This window comes from Furipterus horrens, unplaced genomic scaffold (assembly GCF_987537825.1).
Source record: "Furipterus horrens unplaced genomic scaffold, mFurHor1.1.pri manual_scaffold_2, whole genome shotgun sequence".
Classification (NCBI taxonomy): Eukaryota; Metazoa; Chordata; class Mammalia; order Chiroptera; family Furipteridae; genus Furipterus; species Furipterus horrens.
In genome coordinates, this window is record NW_028327172.1 from 33,416,986 (window position 1) to 33,430,957 (window position 13,972).

Consider the following 13,972-nt stretch of genomic DNA (forward strand, 5'->3'; position numbering starts at 1 on the left):
GTGTTGCTAATCTGTTTTGTTTTCATCTCTTCTGATTTGAGAGTTCGCGTGTTAAATTGTTGGACATTCAAGGAGACAGGGAGAAAGCTAAAAAACATTTTTGCCTTATAGCTTGCTTATAACTTAGTTAAATTCAATGTTGAGGTCAGGTAAGGTGGGGGAGTGGGGAGCATTACCTTCCTTTTTCTCACCTGTAGTTGTAGTCGGAACATTTGGGCACAAAGGCATCTTCTGTATGTCTCAGCAGCTATGGGACTAGAAGTCACTCATAACCCCAAGTCTCAGGGCCTAGAAAGCTGCCAGGCTGTGATCCTTTTAGCTAAGCTCTAAAGGTTTGTGTTGCAGTAAATGCTGGTATTAATTTGAAAATGAGGATTTGTCATTCCCTATCAACTTTATTTGCAAAAAGTACCAGCATATACAAGGGCATGTACTCTCCTTCTGTGTATACATTCAGTAAGGACTAAGGTTTATAGTAACAAATTAGCTCCAAGTTTAGAAAAGCCTGGCACACTCCATGATTTGAGTTCAGTTTATGAAGTCATTATTAAATGTTACCATGATTAAATTGGGTGTTGGGATCATCCAGCTTTAATGGCAGGAGCTATTTTTTGTACCACTTGCTTATACTCTTAAGTGCCCATCCCAGTGGGGATATATAGGTGCTCAGTGAATTCATGGCAGTTGATTAGGAAAAAATGAAAAAATCCATATCACATTTGTTTGTGCTGAGACATTGTACCACAATCCTTGTGTCCTGGAGTGGAGGAGAACCCTTTCCCTTCAGTTCTAATGTCATACATGTGGGTGGCATATTTCACAATCTAGCTCGTATGACAAAGAGTTGTTTATCTTTGGGGTGTGAGTAATAAGGAGGTGCAGTTACTTAGGTCTCGCAATTGGAGTAACCAGGTCATAAAGCTTCTTGGCCGAGGTGTGACCCAGAGGGCAGAGTTTTAATCTTCTAGGCAGCAGTCTTAGCACCTCCTCCGTGGATGGTTTCCCAAATTTGGGAAAGCGTAAAGAAGTTAAAGGCCAACTTAGGCAACTTGAAGTCTACTGGTTGGGGTTACACTGACATGGTTGTGGAGGATTAAAGGAAAAAAGGGAAGACAGTTGAAACCTATAATGTGTACGTTGTGGAAAAGAGTTTTCCCTTTATAAACTTAGAGTAAGAATAGCTTTTTCTAAAAGTGTAGAACCTTGAATATTTCCTATATGTTCCTACTGCTGGAGGTTATAGACCCACTAAACATTAGAAATGGAAGGGCCCACAGAGATCACCATCTAAATATGTCATTATAAAATGATATATAATAGGATTTTTTCCACTATAAGTAACAAAGACCAAACTCAAACTAGCTTTAATGAGGATTTGTTGGGTCACAACCAAACTGTCCAAGGATCTATCTGGTTGACGTGTGGCTAAATCTAGGAGCTCAGGCCAAGTATTTAGGATTCTGTTTCTCTCTGCTTTCCTTAGTGTTGATTTTATTTTCAAATAGCTGCTCTCCATGTAGTTGTAGCAGCTCAAGACCAGCTCCAACCAGTGTCCCAGGGCTAACTCTGATAGGCTTGGATTAGGTCATGTGTCAGTTCCTCAACCAGTCACTTAGACTTTGGAGCCTCAGGTGGGCAGGAACTAGTAGATACAGCAGCACCTGAATCACATGAACTGAAAGTGGGGGAGGGTGGTACCCCAATAAAAATGGAAATGCTGTTATCTGAAGGTTCTGGAGATGGAGACAAAGATGTCCTCCAGTGATGGATAAAAGGAGGTCCAAAGTTTTTTGGTGCTCTTGTTTCCCACAGAGCTTTGGGTTTTTATGGTGAGTTATGAGCACATGACCAGTGAGATGCATGGGATTGCTTTTCTCAGTTTTCCATGCCCAAGTTAAGGCCAACAGTTAGGCCTGGACACACTAAAAAGCAGCCCATGTGTTAGGGGTTATATTTTCACTTTCTACTGACATTTTTACTCAGTTTTAGCTCCCAGACTAGACTGGTTCTACCCTGACTCTGTGCTGATTATTGGTGGCTGAGGTTCTGAGGGTGTTGCTCTGGCCACTGAGACGTAAATGCAGCAGCATTTCCTTTGTATGCTTTCATGTTGAAATGGAGAACGCTGGCTTGGTCATTTGAGGAGTGAGGGATCTCAAGGCCAGGATCTTTTTACCCAGAAGTACAAGTAGACTGGCTGCCCCATCCAAGGCTCCCTGGTAATTTTCCTGGTCCTTCTGGGCTGGAGTGTGTTCCCTTCACCTGTCTTCCCAATCTTAAATTCTGCAAAGCTTGTGGAGCTGCTGCTATGTCACTGGTCCCAGGTAGTGGGGAATGCAGACATACCTAGGACCTTGCCCCAAGGAGGTGGAGAAAGGCAGCTTACAGTGGGAGACAGGCCATGGAAGAAGACTACTTCTGTGTCCCAGAAGCCCTTCACCTCTTGACCTATCACCCCTGCCACCCCCATCTCCTTTACAGTTTCTAGGTTTGCATGTACATAGGCCATGGACATGTATATGGACAGGCAGAGTAGTGGCTAAAACACACAGGCTCTACAGTCTGCCTGGGATTAAGCCGTGGCTCCACTCTTTTCTAGCTATGCGATCTTGGGCAAATCATTTATTTTCCCTGTGTCTGCAGGGAATTGTTGTTAGGTAAGTGTTTTGTGGGTTCCTGTTTGAACTGTTTCCTGATGAGATGGATAAGTGGTCATAGAAAGAGGTTGCTGGGCCTGTTCTCTACGCACCATCTTGGAGGAATCTTTATGCTGCCCTTGTACGCGTGACTGTGCTAGCAGCCAGTGGGAGAGACCCTGGGCTCAGGAGCCTTCTGTCCAAGCTGGACGGCCCCAGACAGACAGAGAGGTAGCAGCAGGGAGAGGCATGAGGATGTCAGGTGTATCATTTATTCATTCAGTAGTATTTATAAAGCTCCTGATCCACACCAGTCTTTGCACAGAAGTTCTGGGTATATGATGCTTGGCAAGATGAGCCTCTTACCTGTTGGAACTCATAGTCTACTTGGGCTCTAGATGAATAAACATGAAATTATGATCCAGTGCAATCTGTGTGACAATGGACTCAATTAAGGTTCCAATCTAGACTGGTTGTGTGTGGCTGGGGTGGCTTCCTAGAGGAGATGACATTTTAGTCATATCCCAAAGAATTTTAAGTGGGTGGAATGAGGGACTGGGCATGAAAGGTGGTCCAGGCAGAGGGAACAAGCCATGCAGAGGCCTGGAGGGAATTTAAATGTAAAGTATGTTCTTTCGGGAGTCTTGGCTGCCATCTCTGCTGTCTGAAACGGACTGAACATACAGTACTGCTGTTATTGCAGGGACATGGAGAAGCTGGAGCGGCAGGCAGTCCCCCAGGCCAACCACACAGAGTCCTGTCGTGAATGTGGCCGCATGGGACCCAGACACGCGCGGGGTTGTCCTCATCGCCGCCACGAGGACTCCTTTGGCTTCGAGGGGCGGGGGCAGGAGGACGAACGGTACCGTTCCCACCCAGTGGAGGGCAAGAGGGACAGGAGCAAGTCCAGGTCCCCGTACTCGCCAGTCGAGGAGGATGCCCTGTTTGTGGATTTACCCGGTGGCTCCAGAGGCCAGCAGGCACAACCCCAGCGGGCAGAGAAGAACGGCATCGCATATGGCCCAGGAGAGCAGAATGGGACTGGCGGATACCAGAGAGCCTTTCTGCCCAGGACCAACCATGAGAAGCACAGGCAGAGGAAGAACAGCCTGGCCCAGGTGGAGCACTGGGCAAAGTCCCAGAAGGGGGACGGCAGGAGGTCAGTAATCGACTCAAGACCGCTGCTACCAATGAGCATGATAATGAAATAACAGTCACCGTCATTGATCCTGCATGAGCTGGGCAATACTGGCCTTAAACTCTCGACCTCCATTATCTCCATAAATCCCTGTCACAGTCCTGCAAGGAGGGGGCTAGAGTCCCATCTTATTGATGAAGCAACTGAGGCTGGGAGAAGTGAAAGAACCTGGCCAGGGCACACAGCTAAGTGGCAGAGCCAGAGTTCAGACCTGGGTCTGGGAGCCTCTCAAGCCCACGCGAGATAAAATGAGGAGGCTTCTTCATTCCCCAGGGAGCAAGCTTTGAGTCTGTCAGCATGTAGATAGTAACTCCTCTTCTCCTTTTACACTGCTTCTCTGCATCTGGGTGGTAGCTATAGAAACTAGTGGAAGCACAGACCCATTTTTAAGTTCAAACACATGGAGTAGTGCTTAGACACTGCTGACATTAGTCTTTATCATACCCATTCTTTCAAGAAGCAGTTTTTAATTATTTAGAGCGCACGTATTCTTGCTATTTGTAAAGCACTGTCTGTCTTTTATTACAATTTTCGATAAACTAGGACACATTAAAGAATGTGAAGAATTCAGGGTCACCCAGTTTCCACAGTCCCCAGAAGCCAGTGTTTTGTCTTCATTGTGAAGAAAGCAAATCCTCCTCACCATCCTCAGGCCTATAAAACAAACCACTGCCTGGAGAGGTGATAGCAAAGCCAGGGTGCATTCAGAAAGCTCCCCATGGGCTGGGGAAGTGCCAGCACTCAGACCAAGTCTGCCACAGCCTGATAAACATGTGCTAAAATACCACACTTCATTCTCCCTGCTCCTGCTGTGAGCTCCAGACTGGCTGCCCGTGGGCTCTGGAGGCAGCATCGCTCCCAGGGAAATAGCCTAGGCCTGTTTTCCAGTGTGTGGGCGTGGTGTGTATGCGTGGGTGTGTAAAGCTGGGAGGGTAGATGGTGGAGAAATCACAGTGGAGCCCCCGTAAGCAATCGGTGGATGTTGTGGGACAAACCAGGAGAAGGAAGGCCTTTTGTGTGGTAGCTAAGCTAACTTCCCATTCTCACTTGGGACTGACCATGTGTCAGTTCTGTTTTGTTCACCTTTTGTGTCTTAGGGAAAACAGAAGCCACTGCTCAAGGACACCGGGGAGGGGAGCTGCTATTCTTGGTGCTGAACTAGGTGGTTTTCAGTGGCCTTACTGCTGAATGAGGTTGGGAAGCTGGGGTTGTTTCATGCAGGTCCTCATATGCCAATGTAAGGAATTTGGACTTTATTTGAAAAAGCAACAGGAGAACCACAGGAAGGTTTTAAGCACGGAAGTGATGTCATGTGGTTACGCCTAGGGAGGAGGCTATTGTAGTGGGTCTGGAATGGTGACAACAGAAACAGGAAGAAAGAAACTTGAGGTCATAAAAGCAAAGCTTGTCAATGAACTAGATGTGCAGGATTATAGAAAGGGAGGAACAAGGAGGATCCCTAGAATTTTGACTTGAATGAGTGGGTGGTTTTGATATGGGGAAGGCTTAGAAACAAGTCTGGGGGGAAATCAGGCCTTCCAATTTGGACATAAAAGTTGGAGAAACCTATTAGCTATCCAAGGGAAGTTGTCAGGTAGACAGTTGGATATGGATTGTGGTGTTGAGATTTGAGGGCTAGTTGGCCATGCTAATTCGGGGCAATTGGCATGTAATGGTACCCCAACACTTAGAAGTTAGCAGCAGAAGAGGGATCCTGCAGAGAGGACGGTGTGGTCAAAGAGAACACAGGATAAGTTAGCCATTTCCCTTTCTATGTCACAACTCTTAGGAGCTGAAGCAGTATGGAGCTGGCTAGGGGAGATAAAAGCAGGAGAAACCAGAAGTAGGGGCAGCCAGGCAGAGCAAGGGTTTGACCCTGACGAGCCTGTATTTCCCACTGAAGAGTTTGGACTTAATCGTGAAGGCCCGTGAAAGCCATTGATATGAATGGGAGGGTATCAACACCAGCCTGCCATGGCACTAAAAATGGTGGTGGCAGGGAAGAGGCGGATGCAGACAGGAATTCCAAAGGCTGTGTGACCACTAATGCCATTAGAACTTATTACTTGTGAAATGTCTCTATGTAACGCAGCCCACGAACTTGTGTTACTCTGCTACACACAGTGGTCTGTGTTTGGGGTTGGGGGTGCACATCAGGGACCTAAAGGATGAGAAGTCAACTGCCAGGAGAAAAGAGGTGGCTAGGGAGGGTGCTGGACTGTCCCCAGGATGGGATGGGAGTTTGGGCCAGTCTTATCTCAGGGTGAGTCAGACCTGTGAATGAAAGCAGTTCATTGACCTTGGAGCTCCCCTGAGCACTCAGTGAGAGGAATTTCAGTCTAGTGGCAGAAGCACTTCTTAGAGGGCTGAAAAGTAAGTCAGGACTTGAAGGCAGAGTACGGACTACCCTTTTGAGAAGAAAGTGGTCAGTCTGTGAGTAAGCAAAGGGCTCAGTCTCTGATCGTTTGCTTGTATCTCGAAAGGACTGCACGTTGCATTGCCAGAGTTGGGTAATTTTTTTTCCTTAAAAGTATACTTGAAATCTCTTAGTCAAGTAATAAGTAGATCTGGCTGCTTAATAAGGTAACTTCCTCCATTTGAAAATGTAGAAGATGGATATCTCTGCTTTGTGTATGATTAAGACTTCGCTGGTCTCATTAGGTTGAGCATGTTGGACATTGGAGGAGGGTTATTGGCGCTATATTAGGATCTCGTATTCTGGCTCTAGACCACACAGGGAATTGTTTCTAACTACCCTTTCAGTACTTGGAGGTATGTATTGTATTTTGCATCATTAAACTCCTTAAGAATAATGGTTTGCCAGGGACATACTGACGTACCCTTAGAATCTTAACACATTCTAAAAGATTGTTTTGAAATTTAGTCCCCAGCCCTGCATTTAATTCACAGTTGTAAAGTAAAAAGGCAGGGTGGGTTGGAATCAGGGACTCAAACATTGCAGTGAGGGACAGGGGAAAAAGTGAAAGCCCTGCATGATTGATGTGGAAATCAGGGTGAAAAATATCTGCTGAAGAAGTAATTGGTTATAAAATTTTGTTTTACGTTTTGATGTGACTATTTTGTAGTGGCTGCATCAAAATATCCCATTTGGTTTGGTGCCTTTTGGAAAAGAGAGGCCCACAGCCACAGAGCAGGTTATAAGGGCAAGAGACCTTGAGCACTCTTGGCGTAAGACTGGAGTTGGGGGCCAGCAGCTGCATCTGCTGTCAGGAACCAAGCTGCTCTGGGGGCTCCTGTGACTGCTCCCAGGGTGGTCTTGAGCTCAGCTTACAACCCTGCCTACCCTCCATGTCCTTCCCCAGGAGCAAGCGCTCACCATGGCACTGGGATCTTCGGGCTCGCCCCCAAAGGCTGAGGGCTTGGGGGGGACTCTGACCATGGGACCCTGCAAGCAGGCACCAGCAGGCTGCAGAGCCAGACGGAGGGAGTGTGGGAGCACAGTTAGGACATGCTTTGCATAGTTTGCATTTTGCTTCAGGCAGAGTGAATGACAGTAAAGTTGTAAGCTCCCCAGGGGACGCCCCCAGCCTGGTTTGTGCTTCTGCCATCACCCCATCATCGCTGAGCCACTGTGCCCTGGTGATGCTGGGAAATCAGTAGCAAACCCTGCCATCTAGTGGCAAGGAAATGAGCTGGACAGACACGCGACAAGTCTGGGTTGAAGAGATCAATTACATTTACAATTACGACCTCTTGTAATTGCAAAGGTCACAATAAAAAGGGAGAAGAAAGCTACCCTTTTTAAATGATGGCTATTTCAAATCCTCACAACAGCCTATGAAGTGGTTCTTAGTGTCTTAATGTCTCCAATTTATAGTAAGGAAAGTAAGGGCGTATTCACACCCAAGGACGGAGAGCTGGGAAGCAATGAAATGAGATCCATTTTAAAACAGAACAATTTTAAAACAATTATGATGTTAGCCACCGAAGGTCTGGTTAAAACACAGGTAGCTGGCCCACCCCCAGAGTTTCTGACTTGGCAGGTTTGGGGTGAGGCCTGATAACCCGCACCTCTCACAAGTACCCTGGTGGTGCTGACGCTGTATGCACGGACCACGTTGAGGAGCACTGGCTTAGAGCCGTGTCTCACTTTTGGTAAGCGCTGTATGGAAGTTTGTTAGACAAAATTGAGGGCTAAAGGCAGAGTCAGGATTCCAGCTGAGGCCTGTCTGATCCCAACGCCTGTTCTCTTTTTACATCATGCTGCCTCTCGGGTTTGATTTTTAAGGCTGAATAAAACTCTCTACTTTGCCCTTGGCTGAATCTTTCTTTCACAAAAATGATGGCTGTGGTTCCCACTATCGTATCCAGCTTTTTGTGCTGGTGTATTTGTTGAAGGGCTGGTTCCACATCAGGACTTTTCTCAGACCCTGGGCAATACCGCAGATTGTGAGACATGCTTCCTGCCCTGCGAGGATTTGCAGCTGGCTGGGAAAGAGATATCTTGCAAGTATGAAAAGGTTACGTCAGTACAGGACCTCAGAAAAGTTACTGACCGTACGTGCAGTAAGTGGGTCAGAACAGAGCAAGAACCCCGAGGGCTGCGGCATTGCAGAAGGGGTCCTGGGGGGGAGGCATGGGACAGGGTCCTGGAGGTTGGAAGTTGTGGTGAACAAGGCAAGGGGAGCCCACACAGGTAGGGGATGAAAGAGCGCTATTATGAGAGTAAGGAGAGGTGGGAAGGGAGCCCCCACTGGTGAGGTGTCTTCTGTGCAGCAGGCCCGGAGCCTGCGTTCCCTTTCTTGTCTCACGGACGCTTCCGAGCAGCCTATGGGACAGGTAATTCTGTCCTCATGTTACGGGTAACGAAGCTGAGCCTCAGAGCAGTGGGGCCCCATAGCCAGTGGGTGTTAGAGCTAGGATTCAACCCCAGGTCGGACTGCTTCTGCTTTTTCTACCATCAGAAGTCGCCCAGGGGTGCAGAAGGCTGGGCCGGCTTAGAGGGAGCCTCTTGCTCTCAGGCTTCAGTGAGGACGGGGCTGCACCTGCGGGAGGGGGCCTCCTTACCTATTGGGCCCCAGATGCCCGACTTGCCCCAGCTCAGTCCTGGCTCCAGTAGAAGGAGCAGTGAGAAGACAGCAGGACTGCAAGGTGGGTTGAGGTCAGGTGCTAGTGAGCTGTGAGGGCCCGGCCAAGGGCTGCAGATGCTGTTTCACAAGCAGCAGGGAGCCATTGAAGTTTATGGAGCATGGGAGTGATTGGATCTGAGCACTTGACTGTGTACAGTGTGGAAACTAGTGAGGAATGGCTCAAAGTTGTTGGGAGTGGGGACTATCATTAATCAGCATTTGGACTAGAGAGTAGAAAAAGAAAGGAACTGATGTCAACCACTGCCATTAGGAACCTCTAGAACTTGGTGCGAGGAGACCAGGCAGAGGGAAAGTCTTGGTGAGCTGGAGAATCATGAGTTCTTCCTGGAAATACGGATGCCCATCCCAGGAGTTTACTGGGTCAGGTGGAAGAGGAGAAGGCAGGATTCATCATGCTGCACTTGAAGTGTGGGCATAGAGCAGTCAAGTCCGCCCAGCAGAGGGTTGACACTCCAAGGCTGACAGGGGACAGCCGTTTTAGAGTTCTCTGCCGTGAGATGAAAGTTCTGGATGTCTGCTTTGCTTGTCCATTGGGATTCTTACAGGGCTCACTCACCTGCCTGGCTTTGTACATTAACATAGCTGTGTTTCCAGAAGCCTGGCAGACCCTTGCCGGTCATCTTACCTGTCCTCCTTTCTCCTCAGCCTGCCCCTGGACCAGACGCTTCCTCGCCAGGGTCCCAGCCAGTCCCTGTCCTTCCCAGAAAGCTACCAGACTCTTCCCAAGAGCACCCGGCACCCCTCGGGGGGCTCCTCACCTCCTCCCCGCCACCTGCAGAGTGACTATAAGTATGCTCAGGACCGAGCCAGCCACCGGAAGATGTCCAGTGAGGAGCGCCGGGCACACCGGGATGGCACTGTGTGGCAGCTCTACGAGTGGCAGCAACGCCAGCAGTTCCGGCACGGCAGCCCCACGGCGCCCATCTCTGCGGGCTCCCCGGAGTTCACTGACCAGGGCCGGAGCCGGAGCATGCTGGAGGTGCCCCGGTCCATCTCCGTGCCCCCGTCTCCCTTGGACATCCCTCCCCCAGGACCCCCGAGGGTCTTCCCAGCCCGGCGGCCCCACACGCCAGCAGAGAGGGTCACTGTGAGGCCACCAGACCAGAGGAGGAGCATGGATATCTCGCTGGGGAGTTCTCCCAGGAAGACATGGGGCTATAGCGTCAAGGTGAGGCTCTGGAGACCTTCCCGCTGCTGGGGTCCAGCCTTAGGGTGCCGGCAACCTCACATGGTTTGAACACAAATTTGAGCAATTTGTGATGATGATAGGTAACACTTGTGCAGTACCTTAGGGGTCAGACCCCCATTTTACAGATGAAGAGTGAGGCTCAGGGAGGTGAAGTGGCGGTGGTCGGCTGCCCTGGCAGTAAGCGGCAGAGCACTGGCCCCAGCCCCCTTGCCCAGCCCTCGATGTGACTTCTTGTTTCCCCGCCTGCAGAACTCCTCGCACATGGACCGACGCTCCATGCCCTCCTTGGGCTACATGACCCACACTGTCAGCGCTCCCAGTTTACACGGAAAATCGGTAAGCGGGGCTTCATCTCCCCCTCCAGGTGAATGATCGAGCACAGCCTGCAAAGGGCTGATCTCATTCGTGTTCCTCCCTGAGCCAGTCATATGTTCTCTGCGGGGCAGTTATCAACCGCCATGTTAGTGATGAGAACACTGGGGCTCAGAGAAGTCAGATGACTTGCTCAGGGTCACCCAGCCAGCAGCACCGGGTCCTTCCCAGGTCCGACGAAGAGCTTGGGGAAGTGGAAGAGAATGTGGGCTTTTCCTCTTTTTCGGGCAGCTTTTCCCAGCCATCTGCTTTTCTCCTGTTAGCTCCTCTCCTGGTCTTTGCTTTGATTAGTTAACTGTCTTCAAAGTGTGAGTCTGGGTGCGGGTGCACTGTTGGTGGTTGTGTTTCTGAAAAAAATACTTCCTGCAGCGCCTTTTCTGCCAGTGCCTTTATTTGTCCTAATGACAGAATTAATGCAGTAATTACTTAACGGTGTCACATCAGTGCTGTCCCGGCACGGGGCGAAGAGTAATTATAGCGTCGTGCTCCTGCGGCGGCTAATTTCCTCGTGATGTGTCTACACACCTGCAGCTGGAGCAGCTCTCGCTGCTTCTCACCCAGTTACGGCGGCACCAGGCCAAGTTGGCCAGTGTGCGAAATTTCGCCATCGGCCAGTTTCTCCAGCACCAGCTGACCTTTCCCACCTGCCAGGTCAGCGCTGCTGGGCTCTCTCTCGGGGCTGTGCCCGATCCGGGGGCAAGGGAGTGACATGCTGGCCCGTGTTCCCTCGTGGCCACACTCTGGTCTGTATTTGCTGGCTGGCTCTCTCCCTCGTTCCCTGCCTGTTTGCTTCTCGATGCTATTGGCAGACATTGCAGCGGCGGTGAGGTCCATGCCCAGCTGGGGAGGAGGCTGCATGTGGTGTGCGGGACCTGAACTGTGTGTGGCTTTTCTGGCTGTGCGCAGTGACTGGCAGGCTGGTGTGTGTGGTTACGTCCAAGGGGCTATGCCGGCTGTCATCCTTGTGGCCACCTTTGGCACTCCTGGGATGCCAAAAGGTGTGTGTCAGCCTGGAGGGAGGAGGCAGAGTGCCCTGCTGGTTGACAGAGCAGCTTCACATCCCTTTTCCTGGAATGTCACAGTAACCTGGGAGAGGCTAGGTAGGGCAGGAATTATGAGCACTCAACAGACAGTGGATCAAGAAGGGAAAGTGACTTGCCCGGGATCCCTCAGTTACATAAAAAACCCAGGTCCCACCTATGCAGTGTTATAAACTCTTAAGGACGTGGGGGTCTGCAGGCAGGCTCCTTGGGGAGTGCCCAGGCAGTGTGCTCTCCCAAGCGTCTGAAGCAGCTTAAAGATTATGCTGGTCCAGATGAGGTCGGTCCCTCTGAGCTGCGCAGGAGTAGGCAGAAGACAGGTGGGCATTGTCGCCTTCTGACTTGCCCTGTTTTAGTGGGACCCGAGGGACTCGGGAAATGGGCTTAGAGAAATGAATGTAAGGGAACACTGACAGAAACCCTAGGTTGTAAGTTTGGGTGATTTTTAAATAACATTTATTTAATAACATTGATTTATTAATAATTTATTAACGACTTAATAACACTGCTCTGTCCTTCTTACTGCTGTGAGAAGTATATAGGAACTGGGCTGATTAAGGAACCAGGGATGGGTAAGGGGACTGTTTAGGGACAGAAATAAGATCTTGCAAGCCACTAGTGACCCCGGCGATGGTGCTTCAGGCCTTCTTGTCTGAAAAATGCTGCCTGAATGTCTCACGTTGTTTCTTCATGTGTGTGTTTTACGTCAGAGCTGTAAACAGGGGCCCTTTGCAGCCCTGGCTCACCTTGGCTTGCTGGGAGGCCTCTTACTCTGCTGAGAAGGTGGTGCCTGGACTGCTCTTAAGTTTTGACAACGCCTCTGCCTCACTGTGAGCCCCTGTGATCGATCACATGGGAAGCACACGTTCTAGGAAAGCAGTCTTCTCCTTACTCTCACTTTTCCTGGTACTTATTCTGAAGAACTCCACAGACTGTCAGCGGCGATACAGTCTGATAGGCGGACCAGCGCCTGACGTGGTCCATGGGCTCCATGCGGAGCAAGGAAGCCCAGACTTCCGGGAAACGTCCAGTGGCTGCTCGTGCTTACCCTTCTGAAACCCTGGGCCACCTAGGTCGTCCCCCTGCCTCCTCCAGGCATTTATCTAACCAGTCAGGGGGTCATTGTGCTTCATGCATGTGAAGGACCGGTGCAGAGATTTGATGACAAAAACTGGAGTTATGGTGATCGGTGGGACCCAAGCTCAGGTGTAGCATGTCCTCTTCCAGGTAGATCTCTGCAGTCATGTCTCAGGAGGTCACCTCCGCCTCAGCTGCATTGCTGTCCTAGCCTTCTGGGGGCATGTGTCCTGTCCCCCTCCTTGCCATCAAACTGTCCCCTTTAGCTCATGAGGGGACAAGCTGGCTTTCCCCACAATGACCTGCAAGACCCACAGTGCTGAAAGAGGGCTCCAAGCTGCACCAAGACATTTGCGCTTCCTCTGTGGCCCTGGATGTGCTGGTCTGCTGTGGTCCCTTGTCCCCGATGCCGTGCCATGTAAATGTTTCGCAAGGCCCCATGTTATGGAAACCCTTGGTGTTCATACCTGGTCTCTTTCTCTCTTTGAAGGCTGATGATACCTACCTCCAGCTGAAGAAAGACCTGGAGTACCTGGACCTAAAGGTGAGCGACGTCAGAGGTCTTGTGTCCCTTAGACACTCACCTTTCAGAGAGTCTCTGCTCCTTTGTAGCCAAACCCAAGCCAAAGATGGTGCAGGTCTGATGAAATCTGGATCCCAAATGGAGATGGCTGCTGTCTGAATCAGAAGAGTTTTATTTCTGACAGCCTCAAATTTGGGCTCAGTTTCATGTGAATTCTGCTGTAAGGTCTCTGTCTTACGGAACGAGGCCACAAGATTCAGATCTCCTCCTGTCCTTGGTCAGAGCCCAAAGGTCCCTCCAAATAATAAGCGGTCACTGCTTCAGAGCCTGCAGGGGGGTGGGAGTTTGATTCACTGGGTGCCACTGATGGGTGTCTTTGGTCACAAGCAGGTTGGTAGATTGTTTGTTGCTGGGGGCGAAGGTTCCATGTGGACTTAAGTGGCTCTGAGGGGTACTGCCATCTCCCATCCCCCTTTAGGAGATGATCCCTGGGTCCCTCCCCGTAGGCGATAGAGCTTCAGACTCTCCGTCAGCCTCCATAGCCCAGAGAGCCCGAGAAAGAGAAAGCTGTGGGGTAGAGAGGCATTCTGCTGGACAGAGCTGCTATTGTTGCATTCACTGGGCTCTCTGAAAGCTCCCACTGTGAACAGCACTTCTTATGCCTGAGGCATGAAACAGACTGCAGGAATGTGACCTTTAGCTGACTGCAGGTGTGAGAGGAGGGTAAGGGGCTGTGGGAGGGGACCCGGTGACTGCCACAGGGGCATGCCTCCTCCAGTTCCCTGTGTACCTGGCGGGAGAGATTTTTAACACCGGGATTGTCCTC

The 13,972-nt window shown here is 50.2% G+C and overlaps 1 protein-coding gene across 9 annotated transcripts in view; it reads left to right on the forward strand.

Moving 5' to 3' along the window:
• The window catches only part of PLEKHA7 (pleckstrin homology domain containing A7), a 202,252-nt gene that overhangs the window by 155,944 nt on the left and 32,336 nt on the right, over positions 1-13,972 (forward strand). For 6 of the 9 annotated variants that reach the window (XM_090263639.1, XM_090263572.1, XM_090263581.1 and 3 more), the window contains 5 exons: positions 3,340-3,795; positions 9,591-10,113; positions 10,384-10,470; positions 11,038-11,157; positions 13,114-13,167. In XM_090263639.1, the coding sequence (XP_090119765.1) occupies positions 3,340-3,795; positions 9,591-10,113; positions 10,384-10,470; positions 11,038-11,157; positions 13,114-13,167 (1,240 nt within the window). The remainder of the gene's footprint in view (positions 1-3,339; positions 3,796-9,590; positions 10,114-10,383; positions 10,471-11,037; positions 11,158-13,113; positions 13,168-13,972) is intronic. The other 3 variants (XM_090263596.1, XM_090263604.1, XM_090263631.1) reach the window with 2 other exon arrangements.